Below are 19,033 nucleotides of genomic sequence, written 5' to 3'. Positions count from 1 at the left end.
TCAATGTGGACTTCACAAGCTTCAAAATCTCTCCTCCCCCTACCGCATCCCAAAACCAGCCCCGCTCATCCCCGCCTCCCTAACCTGTCCTTCCTCCCACCTATCCCCTCCTCCCACCTCAAGCCCCACCCCCATCTCCTACCTACTAACCTCATCCCGCCCCCTTGACCTGTCCGTCCTCCCTGGACTGACCTATCTCCTCCCTACCTCCCCACCTACACTCACCTTTACTGGCTCCATCCCCGCCTCTTTGACCTGTCTGTCTCCTCTCCACCTACCTTCTCCTCTATCCATCTTCTATCCGACTCCCCCTCTCTCCCCATTTATTTCAGAACCCCCTTCCTCTCCCCCATTTCTGAAGAAGGGTCTAGGCCCGAAACGTCAGCCTTCCTGCTCCTCTGATGCTGCTTGGCCTGCTGTGTTCATCCAGCTCTATACCTTGTTATCAAGGAATGTCAGTGAATGTGTTGCAGTGGGTTCAGGTGACTGTCTACCAAAGCTGAATAGTTGCAGGAATCCAGGAGCAGTGAGAGGTCATTGTGAGGATGGAGTGGTACAAACAATGACTGTAATTTGTCGAGTTCTGTACCTAATTTTGCGAAGAATCTCAATGCAATGCTGTCTACAGTCTGACTGCTTAAATTACACTCTTTCACTGACAGGAGCTGTGATGTAACTAAAAACAGCCAAGAAACCCTGTGTGTGTTTACGTACACTGCAGGTACAATTAGTGAAGCCTAATTTGCTTCCTTCAGTCTTCAGACGAACAGCATTTCACTGAAATTGGGAGGCCCTCATAGCATAGTTTTACCTTCCCTTCCTTTGAGCCAGGCAGTCTGAGTTCAAGACTGCCTACCATGGAGATGTGTCATAAACCTGTGCAAACAGACTGAATAAAAAATACTTTTGCGCTGAAATTGTCCATTGACATTGACAACAGCTGTGCTGAAGGCATTGAAAAGTGATATCTTTACAAGGCAGGTTCCTTGTGTGGGCCTCCCACAATGCTTTTAGCCACATCAAATTGCACATGCCAGGCAAAATATTGGGTAATGTTGCCCTCATGTGTTCGGAAGAAACTCTTCTTTCTAATTATACCAGGTAGCACCATTAATTGCAAAATAAAAACTGACAGAACTGTGGATGCTGTAAATCAGAGATAAAAACAGAAATTGCTGAAAATGCTCAGCAGGTCTGACAGCATCAGTAATGTTTTGGGTTGAGAGACCCTTCCTCAGAGTTGATGGTAGCTAGGAAAGTGTTGGTTTATATGCAGAAATTAGGGTGGGAGGAGGGGGTAAGGACTAAATGATAGGTGGGGACAGAGTCTAAAGAGAGAGAAGAGCAGTTGGATAGAGGAGTGGATAACAATCTGGCTAGGAAGGAAAATAGGTGTTAATCGGGACTGTTAGTGGCTAACAATGGGTGCTGTGTAATAACGGAGTATGTGATAACAAGGCCTGGTTTGTAAGTATGAGGTAAGGAAATGGGAGAGCTCAAGCCCTAAAGTTATTGAAATCGATATTGAGTTCAGAAGACTGCAGGGTCCCCAAGCAGAAAATGAGGTGCTATTCTTCCAGCTTGTGTTGAGTTTCGCTGGAGCACTGCAGCAAGTTTAAGACAGAAATGTTGGCCAGGCAACAGGGTGGTGTGTTGAAGTAGCAGGCAACTGGAAGTTCAGGGGTTTTGTCTGCAGAAGTGCCGCCAATATCCAGGAGAAACCCAGCGAATCCCACAGGTGCCTGGACTATACATCCTTGCACGCTGTTTCCTGTGAAGATTCTATTCCATTCTCCCAGTTCATCTGTCTCTGTCGCATTTGTTCCGATGATGCCAACTTTGACAAGGGAGCCTCTGAAATGTCCACCTTCGTCCTCAACTGAGGATTCCCTAGCACCGTGGTTGACAGGGCCCTCAGGTGGGTCCGACCCATCTCCCACACTTCTGCCCTCATTCCCCTCTTCCCTCCCACAATAGTGATAGGAACACCCTTGTCCTTACCTACCATCCCACCAGCATCCACATCCAGAGGAACATGAGCCATCATTTTTGGCACTTCCAGCGAGATACCACCACCAGACACATAATTCCCTCCCCTCCCTTGTCAGCCTTCTGCAGGGACCGTTCCTTGCGGGACACCCTGGTCCATTCCTCCTTCGCTCCCAACACCCCCCACCCCTCCCCCAACAGCCCCATAGCACCTTCTGCTGCAACTGCAGAAGGTGCAACACCTGTCTGTTTACTTCCTCCCTCCCCAGTATCCAAAAGCTCAAACATACCTTCCAGGTGAAGCAGCACTTTACCTGTACTTCACACAATCTAATCTACTGCGTTCGCTGCTCACAATGTGGTCTCCTCTACATTGGGAGACAAAACGTAGACTGGGTGAATGCTTTGCAGAACACTTGCGTGCTGTCTGCAAAAAAAAACCCTGAACTTCCTGCTACTTCAACACACCACCCTGTTCCCTGGCCAACATTTCCAGCGAAACTCAGCGCAAGCTGGAAGAACATTTTCACTTTCCATCTGGGGACCCTGCAACCTTCTGGACTCAATATCGAGTTCAATGACTTTAGGGCTTGAGCTCTCCCATTTCCTTGCCCCAACCGTACAAACCAGGCCTTGTTATCACATTGCCTACTACCACACATCACCCATTGTCAGCCACTAACGGTCCCCATTAACAGCTATTCACCCTCCTAGCCAGATTGTTATCATTCTTTTGTCTGTCCAACTGCTCTTCTTTCTCTTTTGGCTCTATCTATCATTTACTCTTTACACCATCCCTCCACCCTATCTTCTGCATATAAACTGACATTTGCCTAGCTACCATCAGTTCTGAGGAAGGGTCACTCGACCCGAAACGTTAATTATGATTTCTCCCCACAGATGCTGCCAGACTTGCTGAGCTTTTCCAGCAATTTCTGTTTTTGTCTTGACAATTAGTTGCAACCTTAACAAGAAAGTAAAACGAGTCTCATTCCATCTGAAGGAAACCCTCTAGTTTATTAAGTGAATGGCTGAGCCCTTGAAAATAGGAAAACTTAAGGTATTAACAAGAGGACACTGGCATAAGATGACCGCAAGATAACTACGGGAGAGTTGGAAAAAAAATGGTTTTTGCATAAAATTGGGTAGAATATGGCATTTACTGTGACAGTTGTTTTGGGTTCTGCTAGGGTCACTTAGCTCTAAACATCACTAAAGCCTTAGTCCAAACATGGACAAAATGCTGAATTTCAGGGCTGAGGTAAAAAATGCTACTTTTGACAACAGCATTTGACAGGGTGAGGCCTAACAAAATTAAGATCCAGGGAAACCTCTCCACTGATTGCAGTCCTACCTAACACACAGCAAGATGATTGTGGTTGTTGGAGCCCATTCATTTTAATCGCAAGATAAAGATGCAGTGAAGTGTCCCAGGCCATAGAAAGTTTACAGTACAGAATAAGGCCATTCAGTTGGATAAACTAGCTGCCCATTCTAACCCTATTTACCAAAACTTGGTCTGTAGCATCCCTGGTTACAGCACTTCAAGTTCAGATCCAAGTTTCTTGTCAAATGAGTTGAGGGTTTCCACCTCAACCAGCAAACTGGACAGCGAAATTCAGACACCCACCATTACTATATACCACAAATAACAAAGACTACAACAGTGAGTCCTTTAGAACACCACTGAAAACAGCTTCCTATTTGCAAAACGTTCATTCACCATTACACTTTGTTTCCTGTCACTGAGCCACTTTTGGGTACAACTCATTGCACACTCCCTTGTGTCCCACGGACTTCATTTTTTCTGACCAGCCTGCCATGTGGGACCTTGTCAAATGCTTTGCTAAAATCCATGTAGACAAAATCCACTGCACTACCCTCATCGATTGTGTAATAGTTACATGTCTACACTGTGCCCATAGAATCTCACTTTATGATGCTTCCATTTTGCCCATTGATTTTCCTTCAAGTGACTAAGATTTAATGACATGAGAGTTGACACTCAGGTATATTAGCTTGCTATTGAGTTTACAATGATCAAATAATGTTTCTAGATTAAAGAAAAAGTCAGAGATGAAAAAGTGTTGATTCGTTTTGAAGGAGACCCAACTGAAAGAAATCTGTTCAGAGTAGTTACCTCAATGTAAGGATTTATTTCATGAAAACTTCAAAAGCAGGAGTGTTTGTTTGGAACTCTGCAAGTTATTAAAGGACTGAGAAAGTCTATGTTCTTAGTGAGTAAGTAGTCAAAAGATCAAAGTCTCACAACCAACCAGACGAGAACTGAGAAGCGGTTAAAACAAACCTACAGATTTGATAAGGAAGGAAAGTTTCTCTGAATTTTTATTAACCATAAACTGATTGTGTTGGATGGTTTGATTTTGTTGTTTTTGAATACTTTTAAATCATGCTATATTTAGATAGCTTTTTAAAAAGAAATCTCTTGTGTATTAAATGTCTATTGTTAAAACAAATCTGCAGCCTTGTGTTTTAGTTTCAGTGAAAGACTGCCAAGCTAAATATAAATAAAAAGACATCATATGTTCTATCAAGTCAGATTTCATTCTGTAATCTGACTTGCCCAGTGGTATCATCAGTTGGGATCATTACAAATAGAAAAATGGGATTACAATAATCAGATGTAGTTTAGACATGCCAGGGCTTTCTTTTCCACAAAAAAAATTCTATGACTAAGATCCTTCATTAGAAATAATTCACATGTAGTACTGGCTGATAATTAATTTTCTTTTCATCTGGTGTACTGTACATGTACTGACTACATTGGCAAGGTAAAAGCACAATTGGTTCCTTCCTTTCATGATTCCACACAAGGAAGGCTCAATAGATTAATGCAGAGATTCTTAAGGTCACAACTTTTTTTTTAATTTGAGGACCAAGAGGTAAACATAAAAATAAAAATAGCAGTAATTCACTTTGAATATTTAAATATGAGTGTAATGAAACTTGCAGGAAGCTGTTTGCTTGATCTTGGACGTAGAGATCCAAGAGGAATCTGTTAACCCCCAAGAAACAGATGAAGAGGAGTTGGCCAAATGAGTTCTGCAAAATGAAAAAGAAAGAATCAATTGATGAAGCTGATACTGTCAATCCAATCTGTTAAGGTTAATTACATCTGTACTGACAAATCATGAACAAAGCAGAATGCCTAGTGCCTAATAACTAAAACTGAATGAATAGAATACAACCAGCTAGTCACTTATGTGATCCACCAGTTGATGGCAGTACAGTGATATGACATTTCAGTATTCCAAGAAAAATAACCCATTAAAAGTTTGGGTGGAAATCCTTTCACGTATTTTCAACAGCTAAATATTTCTCTTTTTTTGCTTTCCTTTTAAACGTGTGTCTTTGTTTTGTATAATGTGGTAATATGTACTGGATCACAAGATAATGGCATGGTCCGTAGGTGAACAGTACATTCACTGGTGTCCGTGCTCTTTCTAATGTTGATTAGAGAGGAAATGTATTGATGGTACTACAGGAGGGTGCAAGTGTACCTTTAAGACAAGTTCACTGCTGTGCATTGTATATCTGGAGATTTCTGAATAAAGCATTGGCAAACTTACCCCAGTAAATGAGAGGAAGAGGATTTTGGCTGCCTCTAATCAAGGTTCACAGGTATTTGTCTACTCTTTTGTGATACTCTATTGATATGACCATATGTGTAAGGGAGTTATTAAATATAATGGTATATTGATAGCTGTTTCGGAAAGGTACCGTGATGAGCAAAATAACCTTCTCTTCTGTATAATTTTAAAAATTGCATGCAGTAATTACTTCATACCTTTCAAAGGTATCGCACATGGAAGTGTATTCTCTCATCTTACCTTTAAACGATTATGCTTGAGACCATCATATTTCCTAATGCCACTTTTCCGAAAATTGAAGATTTACAATGAAGTGACTTAAATGATCTGATGACAAATATCCAAATCACTAAATCAAATTGTTCTTTATTGTGCATGTCACCAGGAGGGACTATAAGATAGTCAGCCACAGTGAACCTCTCCGCTGCCCTTCTGCAGATCTTGGAGGTGAAGTGTACATTTAGATGAAGTTCAGCGTTTGACCATGTGCTCCTACAGTTTCCATCTTATTAGCACTACATGAAAATCTGTTGCAAAATTAATAAAAGCAATACATATGCTTTTCCTTGAGGTCTTGTGAAAGCCTGCAGTTTTAATATTCTATAAGATAATGGTTCTGAAGAGTTTAATGTCCATGCTATATCTGCTCCGCCTATTCTACTGATGTCTCACAGTTTTCGAGTAAAGGAGTTCTAGACCAACCTTTGCAGGAAATCGTTGCATCTGTACCAGCTCCCTACGATCCTGGTGATTGTGTCTGACCAAATGCAGTTGTACTCATATCATGTGATACTGTTGTACTTATTGCTGTCATGTGATAAACCTTCATGTTATCTAAGATCAGAACCTCATCTGCAGAAAATCTATGGTGGCATATCCTCTGATCTTAATCAGCAAGTCAGCCCAAGACAAAACAAAGACAATTGAAGATTGGTGGCAGAAAACTATCTCAAACAACCCATGCCCAGTACTATATACTGGTAGAGAATGTTACTGGATGCAATATATTTGGGGAAGGTGGGGATTAAACCTCTTTGAATATGATTGGCTTATTAAACATAGTTTTAAAATTTTAAATGCACGTATCTTATTACTTATCACTGTCATGTCCACATGTTCAATATCTCTGGTAAATATCAAAACAGAATAGTTCTTTTGTTTTTCTGCTCTCTATCATCACTTATGGTATTATACTGTCCCTTCGTTAATAGTCCAATCTATAATCTACTCTCTCAAAAGCCATTCTAAACATTTCCCATTGATATTCATTGTTTGCAAATAATCTTGCCCATTTTCCCTCTCAGGTTCTATTCTCACCCACAAAATCAGCTTGTCTCCGATCTATTAGCCAGTTTTCTTGTCATACTTGTATCCTTCCCTACAATCACTTTGAAACACGTTATATTATGATTACTAATGCCTAAATGTTCTCTTTTATTTCCTACGCTGTTTCATTACTCATTATTTGATCTAACAATGATTCTTTACTTGTTTTGGCTTATTTTATATATTGCATTAGAAAGAAGGTAAGGAACACATTGTAAGGAACTCTATTTTGTTATCCCCTTTATCTACATGGAAATCCTCTTGCAGATTCTAGCATCTGTTTCTCTCTTTGTACTAAATTTATCTTTATATTTCATTGATCGGTGATTTTCTGGTCCAAATAATAATCTATTTCCCTCCCAAATTCCAAATGCACTATCCTAAATATTTATTACCCCCTGCATCTTCACCCAATTAAAATCAAGGCTTTTGGTAATCTTTCTTTCTCAATTTATCTCCAAAGATCCAAAATGTTAAATTCTTTACCTCCTGATCTTTTCAGGAATGTTAAAATCATGAACCAGGGATCTTTCTTGCTGTTCAGTGAGAGTTCCCAATAATAAAAGAAATGTCCCCAGTTCCACATTAGGGAGCATTCAACTGATTCCCTACCTGAGTCTAGGATGACATATGTTGATTTCTCATAGCATTCGAGGAATGTCTGAGGAGTCATCAGCTCTGAACTGCTACACAGTTCCTTGATGGTATTCTCCTTGACGATCAGATGTCGGATTTCTTCAGGTACGGTGTGGTTTGGTCCAGTGATGTTCTTCTGTATGAGTGAAATGTGCTGTCACTATCAGCTGAATGACCACTTCCTTTACAGATTAAAGCACTAGCAGCAGCAGTAACAACAACAGTATCTCTCTCTCTCTCTCTCGAATGAGACAGCATCCCCATGCTCTGGTAAGTCTATGGTTACCTTAAGTTATACACCCACTGGCCCCAAGTCTGGTGGAAACTGAGATGTAGCTGCTTGCAGATACGTTAAAGATGGCTACTTGCATTTACACCCTCGGATCTCAGTGCCTCCCTGCCATGTCCTTTTGCAATGGGCCTCGGCAGGAAGTCTTGAGCCTTCCTAGCCCCAGCTTTCCTGACTCCCTGTGATTTTCATAGAATCGTAGAATCCCTATAGTGTGGAAACAGGCCCTTTGGCCCAACAAACCCACGCTGACCCACACAGCAACCCACCCAGACCCATTCCCCTATAACCCACCTAATCAACACACCCCTGAACACTACGGGTAATTTCCCATGGCCAATCCACCTAACTTGCACATCTTTGAACTGTGGGAGGAAACCGGAGCACCCGGAGGAAACCCATGCAGACACAGGGAGAATGTGCAAACTCCACATGGACAGTTGCCTGAGGGTGGAATCGAACTCGGGCCCCTGGCGCTGTGAGGCAGCAGTGCTAACTGCTGAGACACCATGCCGCCCCAAATCCAGAGTTCCTGAACCACTCCCCTTTCTCCCCATCAGTACTCCCCTGCTGTTAAATTTCCACCACAAGGTGGGACTGACTGGATTTAGCTAAGTCACTGACAGATTTCATCGTAATAATGTCTGATCATTATGATTTGCCAGGCATCCTGTTTGCCACCCATTTCAGGTTTTCCATGCTGCTGGAACCACCTATACCCCTTCCCCGTTAATACGGGCACCTTTATATTTAGTTGTGAGATGGCGTTACATGCTGTAGCGTTGCCAACCCTCTTGGGCTGTCCTGAAGTCTCCAGAAGTTGATGATTAATCTTAAATCCTGCTGTTGGCAATGGCTGGTTGGTGGCAGGGGAGGAGGGAGCGGACATCAGAGAGATTTCTTAAAAGAAACTGTTCTTTGCCCCATTATTTTGTGTATATTACTGTATGAATTATAGAAATATTGAAAAATGAGAGGAACCAGCCTCTTTGGTCAGATGGATACAGGTTACATGGTGGCGTCGAGAGGAGTGGATCTAACTAACTTGGGCAACTCTCAGTTACAGTTATGGTGCACCTGAATGGTGGATCAACGGAACAAGTTGCTGCAGGTCAATAAAAGCTGCTGCTTGTGTGTAGTACTCTGTGATCATTCAATAAGAAAGGCCTCTGGCAACAAGACCCTCAGCATGTTCTGGGCTATCCAGACAGAACTGCCCTTGGGATTGAACTGCCAAACTTGATTGTAAACAAATTCCCTTCCACTTTATCCCATTCCCATCCATGCTTTACTGTATTCCCTCCCTATATAAATATAGTTGCCCCTCCTTGTCACAAACTGTCATCCCTCCCTTACCCCCCAAGCTACAGCCCTCTATTACCAAAAATAGGTTCTTGAGTCTCCTTCCACAGTAACAGCGCAACATTCTCCCCCACGTTCCCTCTCCCCTGGTTCGTCTGGATGGAATGGGCAGACTGACACAGGCCAACACCTTGGGTGGGCTGAGGACAGCCCTGAACAAGTTGTCCCCAGAGCCCTTGATGGATGCCTGTACATATCACCTGCCAGTATACAGAGGCATGGACGTCTGGACCAAGAACAGACACCTGACCAAGGCCATACCCCAGGACTGGTACTGGGGAGTGTGCTGGGACCCCTTGCCTCTATATGGACTTTGGTGAGGGCCATTCCCCTCAGAGTTTGATTCCTGGTTGCCTGGGTTTGCTGCCCAGGCAGGGTGTTTGCTGGATAAGCTGCTGGCACTTTGTACTAGTGGGAGATGGACATAACTCACTGCCATACAGCAAGATGGCTCCCCTTTTGACTGAGGACTGCTGACTAGCAAGGCAAGCTGCCTGGAGGTGTGACTGTGCTACAAGGTAAAGCAAAGCAGGGATGAAGTGAGCCACTAAAAGTGAGTGAGTGCTGAGAGAGCAAGCGAGCAGCCCTGAGATGTAACCTGGTCCAATCAGTGAGCTGGGAGTGTGTGCCTCTGCATAAACCCTCCCTGCATCAGCCTTCCAATGCTGGTTGCCAGTGCACCATGCAGTAAAACTGTTTGCAATTGGATCGATGAGGTGCCAAAAGGATCCTGGGAGACTGGCAAATGTCAGATGCCAGTGTCTGTGAATGAGAGGTTCATGTAACTGATGCCCATGGATCATGCCCTGAGATACTGTCTGGTGCTGAGTAACATGGAGGGTCTTTGCAGATCACACCCCATGGGCAGCAATTGCCTGGGCCCTGCATCCACGGTGGTTGGTATCACTAAAGCATCAACCTCACCACATCATCAGGATACATTTGGGACTCACCTTTAGTATAACACCAGAGCTCAATTCTGCCATTTGGAGCTCACCATCATGGTGCTGTTGCCAGTTTACTTTGTGTTCAGGGTCAGGGCATTCACTTCATGCAGTGGTGCAGGGTACATCCCAGAGCTCGTCAATTGCTTTCCTGGCACTGACTCACTTGGCATGACTTGGATGGTCACAGCATCTCTGCCTTGCCCTGTCTTTCAGTGCAGACAGATAGCCAGGTAAGCTGTCATGTTTGATAGCAATGGGCAGTCACAGGGACTATGGTCAGTCAAGGGGCCACTCAGGAAAGGTAGTGAGGAATTCCGAGTGAGCAAGTGAGTGAGGGAGTGAGCAAGCAAGCGAGTGAATGAATGAGTAAGTGAATGAATGAGGTAGTGAGTGTGTGAGGGAGTGAGGGAGTGAGCAATTTGAGTGAGTGAGTGAGTAGGAAGTGAATGAGTAGGAAGTGCAGAGGACAGGAAGTGTTAGTAGTTTAGTAGGGGTTGGGGTGAATAACAACTGCTGAGGGATGGTGTGATATTGAGAGGAAGTTTAGGTGAGGAGGGAGTTGCACTGCAGAGTAAGAGTGAGTGTGAGCTGGCAGGGTGAAGATGCTGGGACTTACCCTGGTCCTCAGCCTTCCTGATACATTACTGTGCACTCCTCCAGGCTGTGGGCACTGCACTGACCCTTGGCACTACCTCAAAGCAGAATGGCAGCATGGATGTACCAGGAAGTTGGGTTTTAATAATGGCATCCTTGGCATAAACACCAGATGATCCCAGCACCAGGATGCACAAGGTCATGCGGGGAGCTATGGAGGCACGGTGTGTACTTAATGAGGTGGGCAGTGTGAAGGAACTCACTCAAGCTCAGACAGAGAGACGATCCCTGAATTGGCCCTGAGCCTGTTTCTGTTAAAATTCAGCCTATTGACTCAGTGAGATAACTTCCAGTGGGTTCTCCACTGTGCTGCCTGAAATGCAAGCACAGGAATCAGTTTCATAGCTTCAGAATGGGTTCAAACTCTGACCTTTGGATTTTGCTGGATGTAAATCCCAAGTTTCAGCAGGAGAGTGAGACATTCTGTGACCAGTTTGTCCACGGGCTCCATCTCTGAAGTGTCCATCATCAGAGTGAAAGGCAGATTCACAGGTCGCTGCAGCCATTGGCGATACAGTCGATCGGGGATATTGTGTGACAGCACAAGGACCTTAGTATCTGACTGAACCAGCCTAAGAGTAAAAGAGGTAAAAGGAAACATGGCAAATGAGAAACATTACTTTCTAACTGGGAGCAGGGAGAACAAAATCTTATATGAGACATGTTGCGTCAGCACAGCGAGAAGTCTTTGAATAATATGGCAAGAATATCAGAGAAAGACGTGCTGAGGACTGTCTGTACATGGTTGAATGTCCAGTCTATGGTTATTGTCCAGACCCTCATCAAAATATCAGCAAAATACCAGGGGGCTGCAGATTCACTGGCCATTTCTTCCCAATGTAGCAGAGGGAGGGCAAGTCTGAAAAGGTAAACTGTGAGGATATTATTCCCACTGTTAGCGATCAAGGCAGCATACAGTTCTGACCCGTACTGAAAGCATCAATTAGAGGGAATGTCAGAAGATTGTAATGTGTTATGATACAACCCACAGCCCTTAGGGTGACAATTGTTAAAACAGAGTTCAAGAAAAGTTTAAAGGGCATTAATAAGTGTGAGAGAATACAAGAAATGACATGAGAGTATAGAAACCGTAGCCTGGGCCTTGCTGACGTATGGTGTCCAATTCTGGGCCCCATGTTTGAGGAATTTAATGTTATTTCATTTAATTTGTAAAGATGTTATTTGCTGCTCTATGTCCACAGTCACAATCTTTCCATCTTATTGTAAATTAAGATCGCGACAAATTCAAAAATATGTGCAAGCCTTAAAAATATTCCTTTTATTTTCAGAAAAAGAGGTTCCTGTGCATGAAAATATGTCACTTCTTGCAAGGGTAATTTGAGCCATGCTATGAGCTTGACTGATTACCTTAAGCTAGTTATTAGTGTAACTAATGGTCGGCCCAAGATTGCTAAGGAAGTGCTGCCTAATCATGGAATCGCCCTTAGCAGTGGATGTTTTCTTTTGGGATTTGCAGACGTGGGCTCGTTGGGTACAGTCTGCACTGGGCCTAGCACAACAATTAAAGGAACATACTGTTTCATTTGCTCAGCTAATCATTGAACTGTAAGCCGGCATACCTGGTGACATATTGACACTGAACTTTATACTTCATATGTTTGGTAGGCAGAATATCTTTGCGAGTTGATGACTTCATCTGTCCATGGTAAATATCACTCACATTACCATTGAATTTTATAAACATGAAATGGCTTCATTAACCTGCTTAATCTTTTGAGAAACCTTGCTTGTCTAATTTAATGTGAAGTAGACCAGGCACTGTTTTGTTGTCTTGAAGTGATAGCCTCGGTTCATTACGAGTTTGCATGAGGCACCACAAACTGTGATCTGATCAGGAAAGCATTGACCAGCAGGACAGCTTTGATGTGATCGATTTCTGAGTCGAGATTGCAAGTTGAGCAAATGGCTAGGGCTGTATTTACAAAGTGATTAATTGACTGTTTCACATTGCTACTACGTAATGGCTGCAGTTAGCCCAAAAAAACATAGTGGATATATGCTTAGCTGAGAATCCAGATTCAGAAAAGGATTAACTCATTGGGAGTCTGTTTAGACAGCTAGAGAGAACTGATGACTTTAAACAGCGAGTGCTGCAGGAACCTAAAGTTCCAAGGAAGAGGCATGTTGCACTCAAAACGTAAACTTTCTGTCAATAGCCGCTACTAGACCTCTTGAGTTTCTGCAGGCTTCTCTGTTTTTATCTCAGATTTCCAGCAACTACAACATTTTGTTTTTATTAGTAAGTTAACTTTGCTTAATGACATTGTTATGTGGTTATTATAAATTATTTTTTCTGTGATTCTTTTGTCAATGTCTCAATGTTTATTTACACGTGATTAAAATGTGTGAGAAGTGGTGAGAGATTCTGTTATTCACAATTTAAAAGTCTGTTTGATTGTCATTTTAGAGGGTTGTCACAAAACCTTGCTTTTAACACATTAGTGAACGGGTGTTTCATTTCGAAGTAATTTTATAGATGGCACAGTTACCACAAGGTCGCTGGTTCTTTACATAGTGTATACTGGATGAATGGGCATGGAAGAGCCATGAATAGCGGTACAAGACCATGTTCCTTATTCAAAATGACTTTATTCATCGAGTGGGCTGAAGCCATTGGATAAGTTTGAAAAGACTGAGCAACAGCATTTTAAAGACTTAACCAGTAGCTCTTAAGATGGTTGAACATTTACATAGCTACACTATGGAGTCTACGGTCAGTCAGAGGCTACTATCACAGTCAAGGGCATGATCTCAGTCCAGGGACCGATCGTAGCCAATTTAATCTAAATATTGAACTTAATAGTCTAGCAGTTAATTTAATTAATTTAGCGATTCACTTTAAATATTGACATTTGGTGTAATCAGGATTTGGTGGTCTATGCCCATGAAGTTGGGGGATGGGTCGAGGTCAGTCCTGCAGGGTCAGTCTAACTGGTCCGGGATTATGGCTGGAAAGTTGAGGACACATCAGTCAGTGGGCTATGGTATGTTCCCTCGGATGCACATCAACCGTGCCTGGAAACCATCAATTTGGTGGAAGATGCTCTTTGGTCTGCCTGAAACTTGTTAGTCTACCGGAAAAAGGAGTTGACCCTGACCGTGAGTTACAGACTAGGGCGTTCCAAGATCCAGGATTGCATGCTGAGGGACGCACTAAAGCTTGGGTCAGCTGCCGCCAAAGCGCAGTGGGGAAAGACCACTGTCTGAGGTCTTCCTGCTGAAGGTAAATGGGGGTCCGTTCAGTTATTGGACCCTCCCAGTGTCTCAAATATATGTAAATATTAGTATTGTATGTATAAGAGAAATCTTTCATTTTCTTAGATAGAGTCAAGGTCCAATGTTTTGTTTGTTTCCTTGATATACAACTGTACAAAGCTGAACTGATTGAAACTATTCTGTTCAGATATGCAGGGGATGACAACTGTGAAGAGAGTATATGGTTGGGATTTAGTATAGCATGGGAGGATGCTGTACTGTGGTTTCTCTGCAAGTCACCATCATGCTGTCTTCAATGGAGGGGACACTGGATAGTAATAGTGGGTAGGAAGTACTGAAGGTAGGAAGACTTAGTGGTTTCGGAGCATGAGGTGGATATAGACATTGAATAAAGATGCTGCATGCAGTAGCGAGAGTGATAGATCATTAGCATTGGTGGGAGGTGTGTGCAATGGCAGAGTTAGAGTGAGAGTAAGTTGGAAGAGAGGGATGATAATGGCAGAGGCCCTGGCATGTGCAGAAGGTCAGTCACCTTCTTTCTACATATCCGGGCTACAATTCTTCATTCAGGGACACTGCACTGAGCCAGGTGGCTGTCTCTGGTGGTGCCTGGTGCTGCAGCCTCCTTTGATGGTATGGAAGAAAGACAATTGCATTCCTCGCCATCACCCCATCCACCAAGACAACGAGCTCAGTGAACTAGGTTATCAACTTCTTAGGCATCTCCTCCATAGTAACAGTTGAGTGACAGGATTTGAAGGACAGTTTGTGGCTTGGCAGGATTTCAGCTGGTACTGGTTAGAACTATGGTGCCCACAGTGTGAACACTAGGGGGTCTTGGCAGCAGTGAGCACTTCAGTCTGTGTGACTGCACAATTGGATGAGAAAGGCATTGTGGATGCCAAGTACATAACCAATGAGGCGAGCTGTAGAGGATTGAATGAGAAAATTTGGCATGTGCCATGGTGAGAAACTCTTCTGTAAGCTCCCTGAAAATAACACTTAGCCAAAAAATGGGGAGAATTCATTCCAGTGAGGCTGAGTAACCAAAGAGACCAAACCAGGAGCTGCAGTGAACTAAGGCAGAGTGTCTGGAAGGTATAATAATGTGATCCAACTGTTGTATTTACAGGCATTTCTGGATTTCACAATTTATTTAGCTATTCATATAGTTTGCTGAAGAATTGATTATTAGTATTGTTTCAAACCTTGATCAACAGGAACATCTTTTCTTGTGTCCAGATTTTAAAATAAGCATCTCTGGAGAGGCTATTGTTTTTGTGTTGTGTGAGTGTATTTCTGTTTTGGATTAAGGGAATATAGTTTTTATTCCATATTATATCTTTAATGTTTGCCACTGTATTATAACAAGTAGCATTTTTTCTTCATTTATTAAAGTAGTAAACAAAGAAAAGGAGCAAATGTCCATTTTGATCATTGAATCAACTCATCTATACTAATGTGTAACCACTGGAGTAGTGGAGTTTGATTAGTAATGCATTTCTTTCCTCAGTCTTGACAGCATTTACGATCAAAGCTTTCCCTTCATTGCTCAAAACAGTTTTTAATATTAGCCACACCTATCTTAACAAAGCAGGGAATTAATTACTGAACCCTTAAATAGCTCTGGTTAAGGTACAACAATAGTTTTGCATTTAGTTCAGGTCCCCATGCTTTAGGAAGGAAATGAAGTTGTAGGTGTAGAGATTTACCCGAATGTTTCCAGGAATGAAGGAATTGAGTTAGAACATCAGAAGGGAGAAATTGGGGTCATTCTTCTTGGAGGGGAGTGGTGAGAGTTTGTCTCCAAAGCAATGTTTTACCTGATGGGGTAATGTTTCTACCATCTCTTGTAACATTAGAAACGGGGCGTGGATACTGTGGTATTGCAGAATCCAACAACATTTATTACGGCTATTTGGTACAAACATTACATTGTTTAGATACACAAGTGTCTGGGCTATCATTAAGCTAGTAGATTACAACATAGAAGTATGCTTCTAGCAGTGTGTAATATTTCAAGTGATCTGAGGCCTGTTTGAGATCTTTAGTTTTTGAGATCTATTGAGACCTCTAGACCCTCAGGTTACATGCAACGATACAGTGACGATATCATGAGCATGTGTCATAAAGGTACACTGACCAGCAGGCACACTCAACAGGGAAATCAGAAAGAGGGGTACAAGATTATGACAGGTTTTGATGATATGGCCAAAGAAGGCTTGTTCCTGTTAGGTGATGGTACAAGAACTAGGGAATACTGATCAAAAGATAACAGGGAAAATCTGAAGAAGTTTTATTTTATGCAGCAAGTGATAATGATCCGGAATTTGCTGCTAATTAAGCGAACGGGAAAGGAAATAGCCAAGGATTTCAAAGAGAATTGGATGGGCACTTGAGAGAAATAAATTTACAGAGGACAGTGGGAGACATGCAACTGGAGATTGCTCCAGAGAGCTATTACAAGCCTAATGGGCTGAAAAGCCTCCTGCTGTGTTGTAATGGCTCTCTGAGTCTACTTTTTAGCCAAGCAAAGTTGTCCTATACAAGATCCACTGCAAAATTAGGAGAAAGAATAAAGCTCACCCTTCATCAGATTGGTTGGTGAGATCCCGGATTATACAGTAAAGCACATCAATGGAAGACTGAAAAGAAAAGTGGGAAAAGTGGTTATCAGAACAATTGTAATATTGTACTTGGATTAATACAAATTTAGTCAAAGTGTCAACATAGACATTGCACTTGGTGCTTTATTTAGCGACTATTCTTATATACACTCCTAACTGGGGGTCACAGAACTGCAGTGGTCTGTGTGGAGCTGTACTCAACAAGTTTTACTGTGGTCTTAGCCTCTAACCTTAACTTGCCCACATACACTACACTTCAAGTGCAAGTCAATGAACTGTGTTGCCACCCTGAATTGTACAACTGTGTTGCTGTAGATCCTGTCTATTGTGTTGAACTGGTTTGGGTGCATCCTTTGAAGGACCTTGACTGACTTCATGAAGGAACGTGTACCTGAAATTTTACAATTCTTCACATGACTCAACTCATGGATCATTATTATGTTGAGCTTGTCATGTGCTGATGACCTTACCTCTGCAGGCTTTGAAGCATTCCTAGATAAAATGGTTGTATTGTTCAAGGAGAACGTTTCTCCCCATGTTTCAGGGTCTAGGTACCTAGGCAGTGTCTTGGCAAGTCAATGAGGGAATGAACTGGTTTGTTAACTCCCTTCATATGTCCTTGCGAGTCTGCAATGCAAAGGTGATGACACCTACTCTTCTGTCAGGTCACATGCTCAGACGACGTTTCTCAGGATTGCTTGAACATATGGATTTCACTATTGTGAGAGCTTCTGTTTTTGCCACTGAGTAAATCTGTTCTGCCAGGCTGCTTGTATGTAATAGTTGTTCACAATCTGTTGTATATTCACCTTTGTCTGTCTCTTCTTCTCTGGTCAAGTTGTCTCTTGTTACACAACAGGGCAGATATTTCTGGCAAAGGGTCTCCCGTCTGCCTTTGGGTGTAGTTAGCTTGAGTCTATGGCTGAAGTGCCATTTCCTGTGGTTTCTCCCTCTTTCTTCGCTACCAGACTTCCTACCTAACATTGCCTCACAACCTTTTAACCTGAGGACTTCCAGTTGGACATGTATGTACCTCAAAGTGAAGTAGGAAGCTAGATATCAATCTTTTACATGTCACCATGTAAAAACAAAGAACAGGAGTAGACCATTCGGCCCATTCTAGATCATGTCTTGTCAACTCTTCAATGCTGTTTTCCATCACCATCTCCATGTTCCTTAATGTCATTAAACTATCACTTACTGTCTTGAACCTGTGTGATGGTCAACTTTCCACAGCACTCTGGGGTGGAAACTTTCACGATTCACCACTTTCTGAATGAACTGATTCCTTCTCATCTCAGTTTGACATAGCTTGTCCCTTGTCCTGAGATTTTGCCCCCTAGTCTTAGACCCAGCAGCCTGGTTAATATGCCATCTACAGCCACTCCATCAATCCCAGTCAGAATTTTGTAAATTTCAATGAGGTCCACCTATCGTTCTTTGAAACTCTTGAGGATACGAACCCGGTGTCCTCAATGCTTTCCCTCAAGAAAATCCCACCATCATAGAGATTAATCTGAAGAACCTGCACTGTAATCTCTCTATGACAAGTATGTCCTTGCTTTGATAAAGAAACCAAAACACAATACTCCAGTGCACAATACTCTAGGTGATGTCTTGCCAAGATTCTCTACAACTGCAGCAAGGCATCTTTGCTTATATACTCAGATCCCCTTGAAATGAATGCCAACATTCCATGTGACTCCAGGCCCACAACAATGTGGTTGACTCTCAACTACCTTCTGGGCAATAAATGCTGGCCTAGCCAGTGATGCCCCCACATCCTTTGAAGGTATAAAAAATGAAATCTCCTGTACTGCCTGTTAGGCTCTCCTAGACTGCCTAGTTGAGACAAAGAGTCAAAGCATGATACTTCCTTTCCACTTCTTTTAAAGCTGCTAATCCACCACTGCTGCCACCATGTTGTAATATCTGGGCTTGGATCCATACACACTTAGTAAAAGACAGTGTAGAAATTGCACTTGGCACTTTGTTGTGAGACAGTTCTTTGTGCTCCAACCATGGTGACACGACTGGGTGATTTTATCACTTCCAGCCACACCACATACACGTGCACAAACGTATTCAAATAGCATGGCCCACTTCTAATTAACACAACAAAAAAGATGTCCAATTCTCACTGAAAACAAAACTGCAATTCCAATAGTAAATGACCATGCCTCCAACACTCCATAACCACCTTGGGAACATTGGCACCTTCTGTGTGCGTGAAGTCATTTGGAGATTACTTCTCAACAGCTCCAAAGAATGTGATTGTGATGATTTAATTAAGAACTGAATAGAAAGGCTGAGATAACAAGGTGTAGAGCTGGATGAACACAGCAGGCCAAGCAG

General features: G+C 42.6%; 1 protein-coding gene across 1 annotated transcript in view; it reads right to left on the bottom strand.

Annotated features, from left to right (window-relative positions):
- Window positions 1–4,943: 4,943 nt before the first annotated feature.
- LOC125485682 (testis-expressed protein 47-like) overlaps window positions 4,944–19,033 on the bottom strand; it is a 20,475-nt gene continuing 6,385 nt past the window's right edge. Inside the window, exons 4-7 of the mRNA XM_048609704.1 lie at window positions 16,638–16,696; window positions 11,185–11,386; window positions 7,539–7,698; window positions 4,944–5,052 (exon numbers count right to left, since the gene is read on the bottom strand). Of these exons, the coding sequence (XP_048465661.1) occupies window positions 5,009–5,052; window positions 7,539–7,698; window positions 11,185–11,386; window positions 16,638–16,696 (465 nt within the window). The 3' untranslated portion in view covers window positions 4,944–5,008. The remainder of the gene's footprint in view (window positions 5,053–7,538; window positions 7,699–11,184; window positions 11,387–16,637; window positions 16,697–19,033) is intronic.

Source organism: Rhincodon typus, chromosome 21, assembly GCF_021869965.1.
Source record: "Rhincodon typus isolate 14 chromosome 21, sRhiTyp1.1, whole genome shotgun sequence".
In the NCBI taxonomy this organism is placed as follows: Eukaryota; Metazoa; Chordata; class Chondrichthyes; order Orectolobiformes; family Rhincodontidae; genus Rhincodon; species Rhincodon typus.
This window is presented reverse-complemented; position numbering and strand designations above follow the sequence as displayed.